The sequence below is a fragment of the Euphorbia lathyris genome, chromosome 5, assembly GCF_963576675.1.
Source record: "Euphorbia lathyris chromosome 5, ddEupLath1.1, whole genome shotgun sequence".
NCBI classification, from domain to species: Eukaryota; Viridiplantae; Streptophyta; class Magnoliopsida; order Malpighiales; family Euphorbiaceae; genus Euphorbia; species Euphorbia lathyris.
The window spans coordinates 14,126,414-14,149,196 of record NC_088914.1 but is presented as its reverse complement, the minus strand read 5'-3'; the positions used below and the strand labels follow the sequence as shown (position 1 = coordinate 14,149,196).

Below are 22,783 nucleotides of genomic sequence, written 5' to 3'. Positions count from 1 at the left end.
ATAATAACTTTATCAAGCTAAAACAATCACACAAATCAAGAAACATGTGGCCACCGACGATAAATCAAACTTGTTGAAATTCGGGATATATTATATCAATGTATGATATTTTATTCCATTTTACAATTTTAATTTTATTTTTCAAGGTTTGCACTTTAGCTGACTTTTAGAAAATGGAGCAATGCACGAAACTCGAATTAATTTTATAATTATTATAAATAATTAATAAATATTGACGTACGTATAAAACCATATTTTTCTCGATTTAAGTTTTACCAAAATTTCTGAAATTTTAAAAACATTTTTCATAATTTTTGGGTATTTAAACTATATTTTGTAATTTTATAATAATTTTAGAATATTTAGAAAATAAAAATAAATATTATGTCTACCTTCTTTAAAAAAATATATTTTGTACACCTAAAAATTAAAACATCTAGAAAATTAGAAAAATTGCAAAAACATGAACGACAAAAAAATCTGGTTTGTGTTTTTGACACAAGTTGTATAAGTATCTTTGGGTCTCCAGATTATGGATTCCCCTACAATTCCAAAAGAGAATGGTCATTTAAAGCGGTTAGGGGGTTTGCTTACTCGTTTGGTGCGAGTTGCTGGAATCCCTGAAGTGCCATTTGCTGATTTAGTCTTCCTCGGTTGCCGGGTTATTGTTTGCCATGAATTCTCCTCAAGCTCAGCCTGCTCGGCCCATGAAAGCTGCTGACCTCCTGGCCCCGGAGTAGAGGAAGCACTGATAGCAGAAGTTATATTGTCATTACCCGGGGATTCATCCCGCGAGATTTCCTCCTCGCTTAGATCGTCAAGCAAAGGCTCCTCCAATTGAGCAGACCGCTGAACTGATAAGTCTTCCCCATTCACATTCACAGCTTCTATGCCGGTTGAAACCATGACTTGATCAGTTGGTGCTGAAGCGGAACCAACGCCAATATTCAAAACAGCAGGCCGCTGAACTGATACAACTTCTACATTCACATCCACTATGCCAGCGGAAGTCATGACTTGATCAATTGGAGCTTGAACAGAGCTAGCCTCAATATGCGAGACAACCATCGCCTGTTTCCCAGAGTCCGCTTTCTTCTTGACAGGTTCTTTTGCCCGTTCCGTACCCGTCGGTTTCCCGTTTCTTTTACAATCATATGCCATATGACCAATGCACGAATAAACCTTGTAGAAATTCGGTAGTTTCTCATACGATATCTTAATTGCAGGAAATATTAAACCTTCAGGAACTTATTCTGCTCATATTAAGATAATTCATTATGTATTAATTTTCCGATTTGGTTAACCTATTTTAAACCTTCAGGAACTGATACATTTGGTTTCAACCTAGTTCTTTTTGAGTTTAGGATTTGGTTAACCTATTTTAAACCTTCTTCGACTCTTTCTTGCTATGGTTGTGGGGAGAGTACTAGCATTTCTGTTGTAGAATTCCTGCAAATGATTATTCAATTGGTTATCTGAATTTTGTAGGTGAAGCATTTGAATGACAATTTTGTGAAGCCCGTCTCATGGTACGACAATGAAGGGGCTACAGGTAATTTCTACTCCTGTATTGAATTTTTCTTGTTTTTCTTGGTGGTATAAGGTTATAGTAGTGGATAATGGTCTACTTAAAACATAATTGAATTCATTCTTAATCTTGCTTAAGCCCTTGTTCTTTGTGATGCTGGAAACGCTAAGTAGTTTGTATTTTGCATAATTTGCAGCACGCATATGGTCGACTTGATCGTTGCAAGCAATAATGCCATTGTCTTACTAAAGGGCTTTAGTGGCCTTTTTATAGCAGCACTTTGGTTTACTGCCCCCAATGGCCTTTTGGTCCTCTTTTGTTGTGGCCGAAGTAAAAACTGCCTCAAAGTGCTTTAATATTAAATGATAGTGTAAAGCGCATGACTAAGCAATCAGGTTATTCACTTAATCTCTTCACCGCGTTTTGACTTCGAGACATTACGATCTGACCTCTTCACAAATGTCTTCCTATCAGATTCGCGATTTTGATGCAAGCTTGAACATTCGCGATTCGTGATTTTGACTGTTTCGTACTAGATTTCCTCTCAGATTCGATTCGCATATAGAGTAGACTGGAGCAAGATTGGAACGAAGAGCAGAAGGCAAGAATAGAACAAGTCGATTTGATAAGGCGAGCCAAATAAGTGTGTTTTTCAAAGATATACTCAAACTGCTCTAATTTGTTGGTGAGATTCACTTATTTTCTTCTTTTGAGGTTTTTGATTTTTGTTGTGTTCTTAGTTTGAGCTTTTATTAGTAATAATGTGGATGAAATGTAGCTGGAATTTCACCTTATGAGAGTAGAAATTGCTTGATTTGCTAGTGCTGTGCTGTGTTTTTCTTTGATGAAATGCAATTTCTGTTTGGTGCAGTGGACTCGTTGTTTGATGTTGAATTGATTGAAATTACTTGAGTTTGAGCAGTTGGGTCTCTCTAACTAGCTTTTGCTCTTTAGTATTTTTTCCATTTCAATGCATTAGTATATTGAATAGTGAATTAGAAAAAAGGAAAATGTTAAGCTTCCGTGCAATGGTATAGTGAGATTCCTCAAGTCCTTCAATTCCCAGAGGCAAAAGAATGGGTTTCTTTTGAAATTTCTTCCAAATCTTCTCAATGTATTTATAAGCTCCTCCTCTTAGAACAGACATGTCTCTTATAGTGCACCAAGGCATTAGAGATTTCAATGTAGTGAAATGGTTTTCATTAGTAATATTAATTGGGAACCAAACCAGTTGATAGTCAATTGTGTCTTGGTGTTCAATGTAAACATCAGCAAGATCCTTAATCTCTTTCTCAATGCCAGGGTAATAGCTACATACGAAAAGCAACACTTTTTTGCTTTCTCAGTGTTCCCAGCTCACCTGTTGCGGACAACTATAAGTGGTGACTTCACATCACCAAACAAGGCCTTGAGGATAGCAATCTTGTTCTTGCTCTTGTTTTTGAACAGTGTAGATACTGTTACAGTTACATCAATTTGAGCCCTGGAAAGGAACTATTAATTAAGCCAAGCAAGCATATAGGTTATTAAGTAAATGAAAAGGGATTAATTACTTAAATTACTCACTGGGTTTCCAATCCAAGGCTAGAAATATGAGTGGAACAAATGAAAACACTTTGGATAGCATAAAAAGCTGCTTTAGACACAGTTTGAAGAGTGGACGTTGAGAGTTTAGGATTACTGGTTCCGAAATACTTGGTAAATTGGAGAACACATCGAGTGAGTGTCAAAGTAGCCTCAATAAGCACATTATTTCCTGCAAATAATTTGTCATAGGAAGATGGAGTTTTAATGATTCCCTGTAATCTTTTGACAAGTGCAACATGCTTGGCAATTGGGTTGTCAAACTGAGTGAGTAGGCGGAATTCGCCATAGTTGACAGCGAAAGCAGCTAGGGCTATGACAATTTTAGCATCCCAATAGTATCTTGATAGGTGAACTTTGAGCATCTCCTTTGTTTTTTCTTGAGCGTCTTTGCCCGAGCAATTGCATGTCATCTGAGACAAAATGTTTATGTTATTAGATCTCAACAACATAACTGGTATTGTGTAGTTTTTTAGATCTCAACAACATGTTTTTTCTTGAGCTTTGTATAGTTTTCTAGCTCTGCGTCTTGCAATTAGGCTTTCAAGCCTTTTGTTCCTTTCTAGCTCCGACCCATGTGCACTCTAGATGTTTTCTCCAGTTTTTGATGCATTTTGATGTCTCTCCTCTCTTGATTTTTGGTCCAACTGCTAGAAATTCTTATTGATATGCCTTCCAAGTAATTCAATACAACTATCTATTCATCCAAGTATTTTTTTGTTAATGATTAAGACTAAGAAGCCATGAACAAAATAATTAACTATGGAATTATTCAATTTCTTAAATCATGAGGTGAAAGTAGTAAAAAGAAATTGTTTAGGGTTTGGAGAAAGATATTATTGATGATCCAGACCTATTAAAAACTATAACCCTAACTATAGGAAGAGCTCTTGCTAATGAATCTGGAATCCGTGGCTGCCCTAGTCCATCCCAAAATTTATGTGTAAATTTCATGGCAACCCAATTAACTTGGAAATAAATTGAATGAGATTGGTAAAAGAGAGATGAGCTAGAAAAATGGTAACATAGTGTAGTTTTGTTCAGGAATCAGCATTAAGACCTCTGAGATTACTATTTTCTACATTAGCTTGGGGCTTCACCCTGCTTTTAGATAATTAAATCTCAAGAGCTCTGTTCATCTCGAAAACATATTTGTTTTCCAATTGTTAGCATTTTGTAACATTGGAAAGTTGCTTTTTTATAATATCACCATAGATTCTAATTAAGTTTGATGGTAATTAGGAAGTTAATTTATAATTTAGGTGTGATGCATTCAGAAGTGATACTGGTTCCAAGTTAGTGCAACCTAGGCATGGTAGTAAAGTAATAAACATGCTTTTGCTGTGCTTGAAATAAAAGCATTTCTTAGAAAGACATCCTTTCAGAAATGGGGGTAATATAAGGTGCAGGTATTAAAAAGAAGTTGAACAATCATTGTATAAGACCATTTATTTCTCTCAATTTACCATAGCTAAAAGCCAAAGTCTCTATGGCTATATGCATTTTTGGTGCTCTCCGTCCCCTATCCTGTGATGTCAACTCCGCATCCTTCGGGGTTCTTTTTTTCACGCTTCTTTGCCACTCAAACCTGGACTTCCTCACTTCTTCCCCCTAAGTGTGTCTTATATTGCTGGAACCAAATTCCTGAAATGCTTGTGGTTGTAAAGAATTTGAAAGGTACTACTCTCAGAGATGAGATTATTGATACCTATGTCAAGACCCTTGCCATAGTTGTTGGCTAGAACTTGCCCTTTTAAGAGTGGAAGATGAGAGTTGTGCTTACATAATATGTTTGGATTGGATTCCCACATATAATATAAAAATTTAATCAATCCTATCCCTATAATTATTTGTGAAAAAGGACTCAGTAGCTGAGAGACCATGTCGAGCCAACGCTTTTACAACTCTACTATCTTCTCATTTCATTTTGCTTAACAAAAAGAGACAAAGAAGAAAACTATGTGACCTCCAAGAAACATGTTTAAAGCGTCAATCATGTAACTCGAGTCTGCTTCTAACCACAGACTGCGCCAGCCCCGGAATCGCAAAATGGTCAGTTGCCAAAGAATATGATGATCTATCCATTCTCTTTTTATACAACATTGTGAAGGTCTTAAATAACAATTATGTTATTGCATGTTGATCACAGTATTTTATTTTGACAGTAACTATTATTTTAGAATTTGATTACATTAAAGCATTATATGCAGAATTTTAAAATTAAAGGTTTTGGTGCAAGAATTGTTTATGGTATTACTATTTCTCGAATTGGAACTTTTAGCAGATGTTAGCTTACATGCTTCCAAACCTATTTTCACACCAATTATACTGTCTAAAGATTTTGGACAACCTTTACAGGATCCTGCTGTCTATATGCATTTAATTGGTAGGTTAATTTTTTAACTTACTAATACTAGACATGATGTTCATTTGCAGTTAAGACATTGAGTTAATATGCTAATTCACCTGATATTTATACTTTGGAAAATCATAATGTTAGTATCAAATATAATATTAAAATTTATTTTTGGTCTTACTATCAGTCAAACTTAACAATGTTACATTCCAAATTTTGTAAGTAAATTCCAGTAGACACTATATGCTAAATATATATTTAGAGTTAGAATCAATATGAACAGATTAATTACATTGATGATCCTTTGGCTTTTAGGACTGTATATAACTTCAATTTGTAACAATGTTAGTTTTCATTTTTTGTTTTTCCTCTGTTAGGCAGCAATGGAAGTAACTGGTATTTTAGCTGCTTTGTCATCTCCATGGCAGAATTTTTTTGGCTTTCGGTATGATTCGCTCCCCATTGACTGAAGGAGGAAGCTGAAAGCGAGTTTCTAACCTTGCCTCTATGCGTTTTGCAGCTCTTTCTTCGGTCCTAAAGAAGAAAGGAGCAGGTATAGTTGGTGATTTTGCTTTGCTTCCATTTGATTTAGTGCGGCTGCTATACAAAAAAAATAGAATGATTTGGTAAATGATGTTAGAGAAATAAACATGAGGATAAGCATTTGAGAGTTATGGTAAAATATGAAGAGAGATAAAAGTCAAATAGCAAGTTCTTACTCTCTAGATAGAGCAGATTTTGAGGTTAGCTTCTTGGTGTTGATCAAGTCCCCTACCAAAATCTTACTCTTTGACTTTGGGATTTTGGAAGCTCTACTTTGAGCGGATGATGAAGTCATCTGCCTTTTATTAATTGGCAAGGGTATGATGTTCTTCTCTAGAGCCACCTCTTCCTGTTCTTCCTCTTCAGGAATGCTATGAAATGTGATTTCAGTTTCTAGTGCCATTTGTTCTTGAGGAATGGTAGAAAGTGTGGTTTCAGTTTGAGGAACATTAGTATCAGCTAATTCTTCCTCAGGAATACAAGCATTCGGTTGCTTGGAAGCTCTCTTCTGGTAGAGAGATTCAAAGAAAGCAGTAGTTCGAGCAACAAAACCAGGAGTGGAAAGTTGCTCAGCTTCCTCCAAGTAGGGATTGCGAGAGAAAGGAGACCTCTTCTACCAAGCTAAGGATTGGGACATGAATCGTCCAAGGTAGATTGAATCCATGAAAGAAAGGAGAGCCTCCTTGATCCAAAAATAGAGTAACAAAGAGAAGAGAAGTGAAAGCTAAAGGAATAGAAAAAAGGAAGAGTTTGTGTGTAGAATACAGATGAGGCTCACAAGTAAAAGGTAGCAGTATATATAGAGGTTTCTGAATACAGAGCGAGATTAATGGAATACAATCGGTTCTTATAATATCTAAAATTTATTATTTTTTTAGATTGAGTTAACTTTTTAAATATTGTCAATTTAAGTGCCAAACCCTGCCTCTAAAACCATCAGCTTCCACCTAAACATACATGAGAAATTAAGCTTCCAATAAATAGGGGTAAATTTCATTAATGGTGTATAACATTTGCCTCATTTCACATTTGGGTGTACAATCTTCATTTTATCTCACTAATATGTATGATATTATAGGTGACCTCCTACTTTAGTGTACACAGATCCGGTCCTCATAATTTATGAGCCTTTGGCGAAATAAAAGATAAGGACCATTTTAATCAACAAAATTATTATTTCATTAATAATTATATAGTATGTATTATTACGTTCACTAAATATACTTATATTTATCCAAAATCAAAAAGATCTTTCACAATTTTTTAAATTAACTCTTAACCTATATTAAAAAAAAAACAATTGGGCCCTTTTGAAGTCTAAGATGTAAATTATTTGGACCATTTAAAGCATAACTAGTATTAATACTAGTGTTCAAGGGGCAAATGATGTATTAAGCCTTTTTACTTATTTCATGGACGTGATTGATGATTTTGATAATTTAAAATTAAAATGGATACATTAAGCGTTTGTTATTTATTTTTGGTCCCATTAAGTCCTTGATGGCCAAAAAAATCAAATTTGAACATAAAACTCGGTTAACAGAGTGTTATTCTTTTCACCTACATTCAAAGTTAGTATTTTTTTCATTGTTTTAAAGCAGTTTTGGATGTGTAATATAGAAAAACTGTACAAACCTTAATTCAAACTATAATTTTCTTTATAAAGTCAAAGACAGATGAAATTAATAACGTCTTTTCACCAAAATTAGATGTCCACAACTTACAGCGTAAGGGAAAAGAGGTTCTAGAAGGTAAAGCTGAATTCATTCCATCATTTCATGATGAAGAGCAGCGATCGGTCGATCAGGCTGGGGGATCTGACATAAATACTGCTGAAATGGAGGTAAACTTTCTTTCTGAGTCTCTTGAATGGAATAAGCATTTGCTTAGATCTAAAGGAAGAAACAGTGTTGAGTATGCGGCTGAAGGGAGCCAGTGGATTCCCTCCAGGAAAAAATCAAAAGCTAAATCTGCTGAATCCAGGCTGAAGGGTCGTGTACGATCAGGTAGCTCTTCTACATGAACTGCCTATACTGGAATTGTAGGGGGATCCAGAACGCGGGTACCCAAAGGGCGCTGAAGCTTTTATGTAACACTAATAGACCAGATTTGGTATGTCTTTCAGAGCCAATGGTAGAGTTTGACAGAATTTCTGATAGCTACTGGAGATCTCTGGGCCTTCAATTTCTTTGCAGGAATAATAACAACTCTATATGGCTTTTCTGTAAGATGGGATTCAACAACCATTGTCAAACCATTCTAATCCACGAGCAACACGTCACATTGAGCTACGGTTTGGGATCTCAGACTTTTCATTTATCATTTGTTTATGGGAATAACAATGCAGGGAGGCGTCGTTTGCTTTGGGAATCAATTGCTGAGATGAAGGATAATGTGAATCGAATGGTGATTGGGGACTTTAATGCAGTTAAAGGCGCGCATGAGAAAACTGGAAGACCGCCCTCTCCTAGAAGCTGCAGGGAATTCAAGGACTTCATTGGTTCTGCGGAGTTGACCGAGGTGGAAAACACGGGGTTGCCTTTCACATGGTCTAATGGACGTGTTCAAGGGGCAAATGATGTATTAAGCCTTTTTACTTATTTCATGGACGTGATTGATGATTTTGATAATTTAAAATTAAAATGGGTATTATTCCATAAATATAATAATATATGAAATAATGGTCAATTACATTAATATCATAATTAAATACAAAATTATAACTAAGTCATATCGTCAAATTTAATTTTGATTAAGTAATTATTTTCTATATATTATGATTTTACACTCCAATTTAAAAATTATAAATTTCAATTCATAAATTCCAAACCATAGACAATATATTCTAGACCTCTAATTTATAAACTCTAGTTCTTAAAATAGATTAAAAGTAGTGATTTTATTAGTTTGACATAATTTAAAATTATGATTTGATATAATTGTAAATAGTTTTTAAAATATAAATTTCTGTCTAATTTTCCCTTGAAAAAAGTTAGCACCCCATTCTTTCTCCTTAACGGAAAATGAAAAAGAAACCTTAACATCTCCTTCTCAAGATGTTGTGCGCAGTCCAATGGGCTAGGCGTAGAGAGATGATGTTATATGGGCCTTAATTATTGAAATAGGTTATATGGACCATTTAGGATTTTAAACAAAAATGTTTATATATATACTGATTCTTATATATATGTTTATATAGGTACTAATTTTTCGAAAAAAAAATGTTAAAACACATTTCAACATAATATATAACATAATATATAAAAGGGTTAAACTCTAATTTAAATTTTCCATAATTATATTATTACTGTTGGGATAATTTAATTTTTATATTTTTAACATATATTATAATTTTACTTTATAGTTTTTTATTTAATTAAGTACATCTCTCAACAAAATAAAAATATGATAAAAAATAGAAAATAATATCAAAAGATCATTATAAAAAAAAGAAAACATAAATAAAAAGAAAAGAAAAGGAAATAATAAAAATCAGGGGCAAATTTGCACAATTTTTTCAGTTAACCCGTCCAGCAACTTCGACGATGAAAACGGACCCCGAAACAGCAAGATATCAAACAGTTATTATTTTTTCAGAAATTTCGGGATTTTAGCTTTCTGGAATGTAAAAAATGGAGCTAAAACGAAGCCGGTAGAATTTTTCAAAGAGAAGTAGTGCTGAAAAATGGGTTTGAACATGTCTACCTATTTGAGGAACGTATTTCACGGCATTACCTCCATTTTTCCAACTCCCAACTCAACAATTTTCTTTCTTCAACTTATGGGAAGGTAATGAGATCATGGGTGGGAAATTTAAGGGCCACTAACATGGGATTTGTTGCTCAATATCCTATAAATAGAGCTCAACTCTTTCATTCCAATCTCCATTCAAAAATCAATCAAACACGGACCAAACCAATTTGTCTATCAAATTTCTTGCCAAAATCGGCCATTTTATCAATCTTTAGGTTCTTAGAAATCATCATTTAGCATTTAATTAGTTTAAGCAAACTCTCAATTTCCAGAATTCATTCTTCAATCTCAAGTTCTTCAACAAAGATTTCAATTTTGAGAAACTTCAAATCCGAAATTCTCTTAGTTTAATCAATCGATTCTCAAATCGTTTTTTGCAATCTCTTAGTTAAGTCAGTAAGATCATTACCCAATTCTCGATTCAAGCTCTCTTAGTCTAAATCAAATTTCACTATTGTTATATTCTTCAAAGCTTCAAGCATTTTTTGTGAAACCGAGATCACCGAAACCCCATTTTCGAGGCATTATTAGTTTACACATCTATTCCAAATCATGTTTACAAACTTTTTATTGATCTCAATCAATTAAAAAGACTCAGAAACAAGCTTTTGAGTTTTTCATCATTGAAAAACTCATCAAACAACTTTTCTGGTGAGCCGTTTTCCAAATTTTATTTCGAGTTCGTTAGTCGATCATCTTATCCCACATTAATTTTACTCTTTTTATTGACATCAATTATCGAATTCTCAATTTTTATTTCGTAAAAAAAGACATCCTATAGCCTTCAAAATTGCTCTTAAAGTAACATCCACGAAACAAAATCAAGCTTTTGGTTTTTCAACCATCAAACAACTATTCTTTCAGCTCCGTTTTCAATAATTTATTCCGACTCCATTACTCAACGTTTTTCTAGAATTCCAGTTCCAGACCCTTCCCTTGCACACTAAGTTTAAATATTAGTCTTCGTTTCGCTCCAATCCAACCTCTACAGCTCCCGAAATCGAGCCTGAAAGTCCCACAAAAACATCATTTTAGTCCCAGAATTGCTACTGACTTGGTGATAAATTGCTGGTCAAGTTCCTGAAATCTACGAATTGCTCTGAATTCGCCCAGAATTACCCGGACAACGCAACAGCCCCCGAGCCGATTTTCCAGAGTTCCAATCCTCAATTTCACGCATCCCAACGACATCAAAGAGATCGGTTTAATTTTATTTTATCCCGTACATTTTTGTTTTTGTGACTTATTTACATCTCTAGCTTTAAAGTTATTATTTCTTTTTTTTTGGTAGAAAAAGTTATTATTTCTTTTTAAGTTGTAATTTTCATGCTTTATTATTATTTGTAATACAAAAAACATTGAAAAATATTTATAAAATCAATAAAAATATAAAAGAAAATTAAAAAATTTATATCTTTGTGTTGTTTTATTGCTTTCATTTTTGGTACTTATCTTAAAAATTGTTTTTCCGACCGACCTGTCAAGTAACGTCGGGGTTCAAGACCGTTGTTTTTATTTTCAGTCCTTGTAACGGTTGTCAATCGCTTTTCGTTTAGAATTCAAGTAATTTAGGCGCATTTTATTTATTTACTTTATTCAATTACTATTTTACCCTTTGAGAACTAGTTTCTCTGGCACGTCCGCATTATTTTTACCATTTTTAATCCCCACACTCGCGTATCAAGGTTGAAAATTGGGATATTTCAAAAATATCGCCAACAATTACGTGCAATTTAGCATTTTAAACAATAAAAGATTCCATCAAAAATCAGGACCATTATAAATATAAACTATAACTAACAATTAAAAAAATATATAATTTTTAAAAAATTAATGTTTAATCTATAGAAAATTAAATGTGTTTACTTTTTCACATGGCACTTTCAAATGTTTTAACCAACACACCAAACGACCAAGTTTTCTGTGCTGGAGACTAAAAAAAGTTCTCAACCCATCAGGGCTGGCCTTTGAAAAATTAGCCTTCCTAGATGTGAATTCCTAGCTCCGCCAATGCCTTTATGTGATACATAGAAATTAAGATTCTTAACTGATTTGTCAACAATCTTCTTATCATCTCTAAATAAGCCGTAGAGTAATAATTTAAAACTCTCTCCTTTCTAGAAAAAAAACTATATATTCAAAAGTTTTAAATCAATTTGGAAAAAAAAATTAAGTAAAAAAAAAATACAATTAACTATGTATATCCATGGCTCCATTGTATAGCAACAATATGAACAATTACAAAATATTTCGAAACAGAAAAACATGTAAAAGGATATGTCAATGCAAGGTAAAATACACAAAAGAAAAAAAAATAGAAGAAGTAAAAATCTGAAATCAAAAACAAAAAATATGTAGATATAGTTTCCTTCCCAAAAACTTTATCAATTTAATTCACTATGTAATCCTTGAACAAGTTTTGTAAGATATAACTAATTTTAGAAACCTAGTGAACACAAGTTTTGAACAAAAACTTTATCAATCAATTATAATGTAAAATATACCGATGTTGTCTTCTAAAGTATCTTTATCGATTTTGATTCACTGCTTGAGTTGCTTGAGTTTAATGACACGTAATTTTCATCTTCCATAAATTCTAGGCTTTTTGTATCACACTTATGGAGTTGGAATCAACTGGAAAATTTGATAGAAGGAGAAACGATGATGATACGTGGTTGAACCATTTCCGAGAAGAAGTCTCCTGAAACGAAAACGACTCGGCTCTGATACCAACTGATGTAGATTGAAGTCGGTGATGGTTTTAATCGTAAACCAACAAAGATTACAAACTTCTCTAGCTTAACTAGAAGGTTGAGTAAACTCACAAGGATGAACCTTGGTGCTCCAATGGAGGCTTTTCAATTCAATATTATCAAAAGTTCCAAATCCTTACAAAAAGAGAGGCTTAAATACCCCCTCCAAACATATGAAGAAGTACTAAAAGCCCTTGAGTAGGGTTTCCTAGTAAAGCATAACAATAGGGGTAAAATGGGGAAGCTAGGGAATAATGGTAGTTCAGTAAATAAAAGGTAATGGCAAAGTAGTAATTAACATAAGTGAAATGGTCCCCCTTTCATGTTGAGAACTTGGCGGGGAAGTAATCTCCACTGCAATACGCCCCGCGTACCTGGGCTTACGCCCTGCGTGTGTGAGTCCCTGAGCTTGGGGACGCTTGTTGATGCTCCTTACGTGTGGCGTCTTCCGGACTACGCCCCGCGTAACTCGACTCCTGGGCTTGAGGCTCTGAAGGGGACGATATACGCGTGGCACCTTCGGGGTCACGCTCCGCGTAGTTAGGCTCCTGAACTTGATGGTCATGTGGGGTGGGCTCTACGCGTGATGTCCGAGGCGTACGCCCCGCGTACTTGTCTTCCTAAGGTGACTCTCACTCGACACTGCTACCCGCATTCCGCGTGCTTTTGGGCACGCCCCGCGTATCTGTTTTAGCGATGTTGCTCTTGTTGGCCTCCGTTGATTCCTCTCGTGCCTCATGTTTAATACCCAGGTTCGTCGTCATGTTTGAGGACAAGATGCCCTCATCAAAGCAGGTAAATAGTTTAACTAGAGGAAAAGATAAAAGCTAATAAATTAACGAAGGTTTTAATTCAAATTGTTAACAAACGTTAATAGTGTTTAAGGAGTTAATTGTTTACTGAAACTTACAGATGTTAAAAAATTACAGGGGCACATGAAAATGGATAGAAAGGTTGGGACAGAGGATTTCTACTAATTTCATACTTCTACTTATGACTCGTTCATAATGATTCTGACTTTCAAACCATCATGAAATTATCAAGCGTCTTAGTATGCCTGGATGAAATTCTTCAACATATTGATCTTGCTTTATGGTGAGAAATTCGACCCAAATAAACTATTGTATCAACTTTTGCATTTTAACCTGAAACTATATTGTTTCAAAGTTCATCGTCTCGGGTCAAAATCTCTGATAATAACTTTATCAAGCTAAAACAATCACACAAATCAAGAAACATATGGCCACCGATGATAAATCAAACTTGTTGAAATTCGGGATATATTATATCAATGTATGATATTTTATTCCATTTTACAATTTTAATTTTATTTTTCAAGGTTTGCACTTTAGCTGACTTTTAGAAAATGGAGCAATGCACGAAACTCGAATTAATTTTATAATTATTATAAATAATTAATAAATATTGACGTACGTATAAAACCATATTTTTCTCGATTTAAGTTTTACCAAAATTTCTGAAATTTTAAAAACATTTTTCATAATTTTTGGATATTTAAACTATATTTTGTAATTTTATAATAATTTTAGAATATTTAGAAAATAAAAATAAATATTATGTCTACCTTCTTTAAAAAAATATATTTTGTACACCTAAAAATTAAAACATCTAGAAAATTAGAAAAATTGCAAAAACATGAACGACAAAAAAATCTGGTTTGTGTTTTTGACACAAGTTGTATAAGTATCTTTGGGTCTCCAGATTATGGATTCCCCTACAATTCCAAAAGAGAATGGTCATTTAAAGCGGTTAGGGGGTTTGCTTACTCGTTTGGTGCGAGTTGCTGGAATCCCTGAAGTGCCATTTGCTGATTTAGTCTTCCTCGGTTGCCGGGTTATTGTTTGCCATGAATTCTCCTCAAGCTCAGCCTGCTCGGCCCATGAAAGCTGCTGACCTCCTGGCCCCGGAGTAGAGGAAGCACTGATAGCAGAAGTTATATTGTCATTACCCGGGGATTCATCCCGCGAGATTTCCTCCTCGCTTAGATCGTCAAGCAAAGGCTCCTCCAATTGAGCAGACCGCTGAACTGATAAGTCTTCCCCATTCACATTCACAGCTTCTATGCCGGTTGAAACCATGACTTGATCAGTTGGTGCTGAAGCGGAACCAACGCCAATATTCAAAACAGCAGGCCGCTGAACTGATACAACTTCTACATTCACATCCACTATGCCAGCGGAAGTCATGACTTGATCAATTGGAGCTTGAACAGAGCTAGCCTCAATATGCGAGACAACCATCGCCTGTTTCCCAGAGTCCGCTTTCTTCTTGACAGGTTCTTTTGCCCGTTCCGTACCCGTCGGTTTCCCGTTTCTTTTACAATCATATGCCATATGACCAATGCACGAATAAACCTTGCTAGAATAATTAAATGAAAAATAATAATTTACAATATTATATACCCGTTTCTACTAGTTTTTTTAATTCAAAGATTCATTATTTAGGTCTATAAAACGCTAACGTGGTAGAAAAAACCTCCTTACTTTTGCTCGATCTGCATATCTCACTTTCTTTCTCCCTGGTTCCTGCTTTCTTGAATTCACGATGTAAGCCAACAGTTGTTTTTTTATTACGACGATCTGGAAAGACTGCAATGGCTGATTCAACATGTCTCACGACGTCTTATGCTGAAACGAAACAGGTGTGTTTCTATTTTCAATTTCAATTCATCCGTTAGGGTTTAATTCATCTGTTAGGGTTTCAATTCATCCGTTAGGGTTTAATTCATCTGTTAGGGTTTAATGGTTGGGGAAATTATTATTCGTTCTTGTTCTTGATTCTTTGCAGCCCTTGGTTTGGTTTGGTTTGGTTTGATTGTATCTCTTAAAAATTTGATTATAGGAAACTTAGTATAACAATAGCTTATTGATTAATCATACATACATCTTTAGGGTTTCTAGGTTTTGTTGATTCTATTAGCGACCTATTCTATTTACAGGGTGACCTGACTTTTCGGGCCCTTTCCGAATCAGTCACTTTTGGAAGATTTATGTCAGAATCTTTAGACTGGGGAAAGTGGTCAAGTTTTTCCCACAATCGCTACGTAGAAGAAGCTAAACAAATTTCTAAGCCTGGTTCTGTTGCTGAAAAGAAAGCTTTCTTTGAAGCTCGTTATAAGAAGAGAGCAAGTACCAACTAGACAATCCGATTAAATGAATCCTTTTCATTTAAAAAAAAAACAAAAAAAAAACTAAGACATTCTGGCAACTATAGGCAGCACAAATCATCTCTTGATAGTATCCTTTTACCTTAATCATCTTTTAGCGCTATTGACCCTTTTGCATGAGGTATGTAGTTTTATACTAGAATTAATAGATTGATTATAACTTACAAACTGCAATGGCAGTGTATGTGTATGTGTCCATAGATTGATTCTCGTAGACGTTGTTTGCCAAAGGTCATATGAATAGAAAAGAGCAAAAATCAGACATACCTCCCTAGAAAGTATTTGTATTGGTAAATGATTCCGGGAGTTGAATGAGCTGAATTAGAAAAATTGCTATTAAGTTTATCTTTCTTGACTTCAACATGAGTCTTCATATCCTGCCAAAACTCTCCAGCAAAATATTGAGATTCTCGGGGTAGCAGGCGAATCACTTGTTGATGCTCCTAATCCCTCAGCACTTTGAAGCATCCATCTAATTGGAAGCTGTTTGTATAGTTCATGACCCCCTGAGCTTGGTTTTTACTATTCCTTCTAAAATGTCAATGAAGTAATCAGGTGGATTCGCCCGCTCTGGTACAGTTATCCCTAGGCCTGCGACTTTCTTTACTGATCCAGTTTGGCCACAAGTATCAAATCATCAAACATCCTGACTAATGTATAGATAGATATTATGAATTAGTATTCATTTTTTCGTTTTCATGTAGATTATGTACATTTAGTACAAGCCATTATGAACAATCATTACCTTACCTAGGCTGGTGTACAACCATACATATATATGTTTACTCCTTCTAGAGCTTCAGGGATGATGAGCTTCAGGGTTCGTCTAATATTACAAGCCCAGAAATTCCTCTCTTTTGGCAGATCAGCAGAGAATCTACAATAATGAGAATCCAGTTAGTACAAATTGGAAGTTGCTAATATCTATCTTTTACTGCATCATAGAATTTAGTATTGCATACATGCCTGCATCTTGCACTGAAGACCCAGGAAGCCTCTTAACCATATGTGTCCTGGATAGTCAAGCATGCCCTGCTGCCTCTTGATTTTGTCCCAGACAGTCTGAGTTTTGTTGGTGGTGTTCTAGAAAGAAAGTGAGCCACTAGAGGAGGATGTTTTTGTTAGGGTTGGGTTAAAGCACAAAAATAGTTATTGAATTGTTGAATTGATATTTTAATAAATATATTAACATTTTCATTTTGTGATTTTTATGTATTAAGTGTCAATTTTCTAGATTATCTATTTGGTCCCTTAAACTTTAGAAATATCTCACTAGTTAATACACATTGGCCTTCTAAATGTGCTCAAGTGGTTTATTGGCTCAAATCAACACTGCTAAGTTGAAATCTTCATTTGCATTTTCCATACTTTGCTTGATTCCTTCTCAATCTCTAATCTCCACCTCGCCTTCGTCGATCATCACTACCAACAGAAGGCAAACGGACATCTAAGCCCTAAGGTGCAATTCTTCTTCTCTTATTAGCTGTTTAACTTGGGAAATTGGGATTCAATCTTCTTATTAGCTGTCAGTTGAAGCTCAGAACCAAACACATTTGATAAATGCTAATCCAATTTTGATATCAATCTGAGTTGCCATAGTCAAAATTCATGATAACGATACTATGATTCCTTGGGGAGAAGTTAAAATAATCTCTGCTATTAGAAAGGAACTCAGAATGCTAGAAAGGAACGTGCGGATTCAGTTTCTTTCTTTGACTTGTGTGTTTTATAAGAATAATTTTCAAATTGTATAATAATTTAAGTAGCTGAAAAGATAGATCATTGTACAGATGAAGGAACTCTTTCTTTAAAAAAGTAATATAAATTGTACTTTTCATATTACAAGTCTTTGCCATGCCATGATTGATGTGGCTTTAGGATGCACAACTTCAAATACTTGAAAGCTGGATATCTTTATCTAAGTAAGGATATTTTATTAGTTGGAAAACCCTGAAAGTGCATTTCATGTGCTTTGGGTTTGTTGGTAACTCTGCCCAAGTTTGGACTAAGTTTTGGGACTATTTAATTGTAAGCTACTATTAAAAGGGTAACTATCTTTGTGTTGATGTCACCTTTTCTTTTCACCATAAATATCAGAAAATGAAGGGTATTATTAGTATTAGCTACATGTATTATTTTGAAGGTAGAAGAGAAAATGGTGGTTGTGATAAGTTCAAAGATAGGGAGAAGCATTGCCATTTGTGATAATGGTGATAATGGAAGGTTGCACTATTGGACTTACTATACTGGCTAAGACTGCTATTTCTGGTGGAATGAGTCCTTTTGTGTTTGTTGTGTATACTGATGCTCTTGCTACTCTCTTTCTCTTCCCTTTTTCATTCTTATAGGTTATGTGTTGTGATTTATATTGCAGGGTAGAACAATCTATCTTCACCTTTCATCTTTTATTGTGTTTCCGCTTCTTGGGTTTTACTGGGTTTGTTGTTCCTTCTTTCTTCACTTGCCGGCTACATTTTTTTTGTTAGGTGTGTCAAAGGTAATTATAGAAGTTGCTAACCTTTTTCATGTTATAAAAAACTAGTAAACTAAGTAGTGGGGAGTTCAAATCGTTATTGTACACATTTCAAGTTAAAACAACATTTAAACATAATAATAAATACTACACATTATCGAAATTTATCTATCACCATAAACTCTCTTTCTTGTGTATTGTGTCCTGCTTGACAAAGTGGAGACAGAATACTGTTGCTAATTGTTACACTTGCACAATCCAAAGCTATATATACTACTAGCTAGATTAGAACTTGTAGGAGGAAAAATTATTGATCATGAACGTATGGGTGGTGGCTCAGGAATCAGGCCTTTATTCCTATAAATTTTGAATCGGATCGGACAGGTGGCAGGGAATTGAAAGAAGCCAATTGCAGCACTACTAATTTGTCCCATATGGTTGAAGATGAAAAATAATCCAACCTTGTTCTGTCCCGCTCCCAATATGTATAATTTGTCATTTTTATTGGACAACTTCAACTAGTGTTTTACCTTTTGATTGTGGTATTTATGACATTTAATAAATAGATGCACTAATTAGTTCCTAAGATAACTAATCTATATCTCAGATGTAGTTTTGGATATATGATCATAGAAACTTAGCACGCTGTTTGATCTCACAATACTTGAAGATGAATTGTTTTTTCTGCTAGTTGAGAGGATATAAAGAACTTACAAGGAATTGAAAACACATATAATTGTAGCTACATAATCTCTCCTACTAATGCAATTTGCTGGTATAGTTCAATAGGCATATTGTCAATTAGATGTTCATTTTCCTGGTCTTATGTCCTAATTTTAGTTTTGAGCTAGTTACTTCCCGACTCCACTTAGGAAATTTGCCTCCAACTTATGGGTTCAATTCTCGGTTGAGATGTTGAGTGTTTTTTGTGAAGTGGATTTAGGTTCCTTCAATGATCTATGTTCTGGAAGAACATGGGAGGTTTGAGTTTCTTGTTACCTGTATCTGTGAACTGTTATTGCAATCGCTCTAGCTTTGGATTAGCAACTAATCAACTGCCTCTCACATATATACAAACACCTAATGCTCTGAATCTATTTTTGCTGGACTTTTTTCTATGCTCTTATTATCATGATTTGTTGCTGAACCAGTAGAAATTGAAACAAGGGTGATCGGGTTATTGTGTTTGAAGTTATGAGGCAGATTTTATCATGAATGAAGTCTGTATTAACAATATAAGTTATTCATGGGTCTCTAAGTTTCCTTTCTTAGAATGTGTTAATTTCTATTGTTTTCTAGCTTCTTAAAAGCCAAAGTCTCTACGGCTATATGCATTTTTGGTGCTCTCCGTCCCCTATCCTGTGATGTCAACTCCGCATCCTTCGGGGTTCTTTTTTTCACGCTTCTTTGCCACTCAAACCTGGACTTCCTCACTTCTTCACCGTAAGTGTGTCTTATATTGCTGGAACCAAATTCCTGAAATGCTTGTGGTTGTAAAGAATTTGAAAGGTACTACTCTCAGAGATGAGATTATTGATACCTATGTCAAGACCCTTGCCATAGTTGTTGGCTAGAACTTGCCCTTTTAAGAGTGGAAGATGAGAGTTGTGCTTACATAATATGTTTGGATTGGATTCCCACATATAATATAAAAATTTAATCAATCCTATCCCTATAATTATTTGTGAAAAAGGACTCAGTAGCTGAGAGACCATGTCGAGCCAACGCTTTTACAACTCTACTATCTTCTCATTTCATTTTGCTTAACAAAAAGAGACAAAGAAGAAAACTATGTGACCTCCAAGAAACATGTTTAAAGCGTCAATCATGTAACTCGAATCTGCTTCTAACCACAGACTGCGCCAGCCCCGGAATCGCAAAATGGTCAGTTGCCAAAGAATATGATGATCTATCCATTCTCTTTTTATACAACATTGTGAAGGTCTTAAATAACAATTATGTTATTGCATGTTGATCACAGTATTTTATTTTGACAGTAACTATTATTTTAGAATTTGATTACATTAAAGCATTATATGCAGAATTTTAAAATTAAAGGTTTTGGTGCAAGAATTGTTTATGGTATTACTATTTCTCGAATTGGAACTTTTAGCAGATGTTAGCTTACATGCTTCCAAACCTATTTTCACACCAATTATACTGTCTAAAGATTTTGGACAACCTTTACAGGATCCTGCTGTCTATATGCATTTAATTGGTAGGTTAATTTTTTAACTTACTAATACTAGACATGATGTTCATTTGCAGTTAAGACATTGAGTTAATATGCTAATTCACCTGATATTTATACTTTGGAAAATCATAATGTTAGTATCAAATATAATATTAAAATTTATTTTTGGTCTTACTATCAGTCAAACTTAACAATGTTACATTCCAAATTTTGTAAGTAAATTCCAGTAGACACTATATGCTAAATATATATTTAGAGTTAGAATCAATATGAACAGATTAATTACATTGATGATCCTTTGGCTTTTAGGACTGTATATAACTTCAATTTGTAACAATGTTAGTTTTCATTTTTTGTTTTTCCTCTGTTAGGCAGCAATGGAAGTAACTGGTATTTTAGCTGCTTTGTCATCTCCATGGCAGAATTTTTTTGGCTTTCGGTATGATTCGCTCCCCATTGACTGAAGGAGGAAGCTGAAAGCGAGTTTCTAACCTTGCCTCTATGCGTTTTGCAGCTCTTTCTTTGGTATAGTGTTGATGTGCTACGAGATCAATCATTGGAAGACAATCCAAAATCAAAACCTGCAGCCAAGAGAAGGCGTGAAATTAAGCAGACAGAAAAGGGTGATGAAGATTTACTGAAAGATGATGGAACATTGGTTGCTGAACATTCAACAATCCCTCGGAAATCTCCATTTGACAAACAGCATACAAGAAATGCCACTTTAGATGGTTCATCCATTGGTGCTCCAAAGGCTGTTCATTTGCAATCGGTTAGTCCAAGCAATGAGAACAGGAAAGGGGAAAAGAAATCAGCAAAAACTTTTAATCAAGAAACTTCTGTAGTTCCTTGTACTATGACAAATGTTGGGATTGAGCATTTTGGGACGCATAATAACTCGTCCTATTTGGGTGAAAATCCTGCTGCAGCAGTTGCATCTGGACAACATATTCAAGATGTAATGAGTTCTGAGCCTGAGCCTGATGCAATCTATCCAAAAGATAAGCAGGGCAATCCTGCCCAAGAAATAAACTTAAGACCCTCTTCACTAGGTAAGTGCAGTGGATGGTATTGAAAACACAACCTTACATGCTCTGTTCTTGTATCAGATTATTGTTTTCTTCCCTCCTATCCATTTTCCATCATTACTATGAATGGAAAGCAAAAATTAGTAACAAGAAGCATCTATTCTTGATTTTGTTTGTTATTTATTTATATTTTTTATTTTTATAGAAATTGGTACGAGGAACAAAGAGGCTGGTAATGTGGAAGGTGGTCATGAAGCCTCTGGAGCAGTAATTGCATCAAATATCAATAGAAAGAGAGCTTCAAAGAATCGTCCTGCTATTTTTGCAGAGAAAAATTCTTGTATCAAGGTCCAAGCATCTAATAAGGCTGAGAAAGAGAACAAAATTTCAAGGCATGAGAATGAGATCCATAAAGATAAACAAAATCATGCTTCTAATCAGAATGATGGAGCAGAACACCAAAGTCATGTTTCTGGTCAGAATGACAGAGTTGAAGAGAGAGAATTTTCAGTGGAGATTTCTTCTAAAACTGCATCATCAGAAAAATACGAAATATATGCTCAGTATGATCTATGCTCAAAAGCTAAAGAAGCGATTGTGGGTTCAAAATTGCTTGAAACTAGTGAAACTGTGGATCCACCAAAGTTATCCAAGAAAAGAAAGAGGTCGAAAAACACACATGATTTAGTGAGTGTAACACCACCGACATCTGCTACTGAACATGTGAAAGGCTTTATAAGCAGCATATCTCCTACCAAAACTCAGAAAATTGCGAATGGAGATCACCTCAGTGATACTTTTTGTAAAGAGGAGAGCACTAGGCTTCAAGAGGTACGGAAAGAGACGGATACAATGAGTACTTCTCTGGCCACTAATGAGGAAATTAATGATGTGATTCTGAATGGGGTGGCCACTGATGAGGAAATTAATGATGTGATTCAGAATGTGGTGACCACTGATGAGGAAATTAATGGTGTGATTCAGAATGTGGTGGAATCGGTCCAGCAGATGGTAAAAGATCAAGTGGATACTGATAGTATGCATGGGAAATCAAGAAAAAAATCAAGAAAGAAGCAAAATTCAGATGTAAAACTTCCACAATCATTGGAACAAAATGAGAATACTGCTAAGAATAACGTAGGGGATATGTGTTGAGAAAATTAACTATTAATTTAAAACAATTAAGGAATTATTGTGAAGTTTCAATTAATGAGGGACTAGTTTTATAATTTGTATTAAGGAGGGATTGTTTATGTAATTTATATTATTAAAATAATAATAATAAAAAAGTTTGAACATTGACCACCGAATTTGGTGGTCAATGTATCAATTAATTGTGCCAGCAACAAGTTGCTGGCACAATTAATTGAGGAGGTGATCCTTG

The 22,783-nt window shown here is 34.7% G+C and overlaps 1 protein-coding gene and 1 long non-coding RNA gene across 4 annotated transcripts; both read left to right on the top strand.

Moving 5' to 3' along the window:
- Positions 1–474: 474 nt before the first annotated feature.
- On the top strand, positions 475–8,594 carry LOC136229119 (uncharacterized). Of its 3 annotated transcripts, none has more exons than XR_010688978.1 (6): positions 475–1,103; positions 1,489–1,552; positions 1,725–1,923; positions 2,003–2,213; positions 5,846–6,021; positions 7,721–8,594. It is a non-coding gene; the product is annotated as an uncharacterized lncRNA (long non-coding RNA). The 3 variants fall into 3 exon arrangements; XR_010688979.1 differs by lacking the exon at positions 7,721–8,594 and having other exon boundaries at positions 5,846–5,913; positions 5,989–6,888; XR_010688977.1 differs by lacking the exon at positions 7,721–8,594 and having other exon boundaries at positions 5,846–6,888.
- An 11,449-nt stretch (positions 8,595–20,043) lies between these two features.
- On the top strand, positions 20,044–22,684 carry LOC136229117 (uncharacterized). Its single transcript, XM_066017694.1, has 5 exons — positions 20,044–20,061; positions 20,368–20,395; positions 20,743–20,810; positions 20,886–21,423; positions 21,605–22,684. The coding sequence occupies exons 1-5, from the start codon at positions 20,059–20,061 to the stop codon at positions 22,552–22,554; spliced, it is 1,587 nt and encodes a 528-aa protein (XP_065873766.1). The 5' UTR covers positions 20,044–20,058; the 3' UTR covers positions 22,555–22,684.
- The last annotated feature ends 99 nt before the right edge of the window (positions 22,685–22,783 follow it).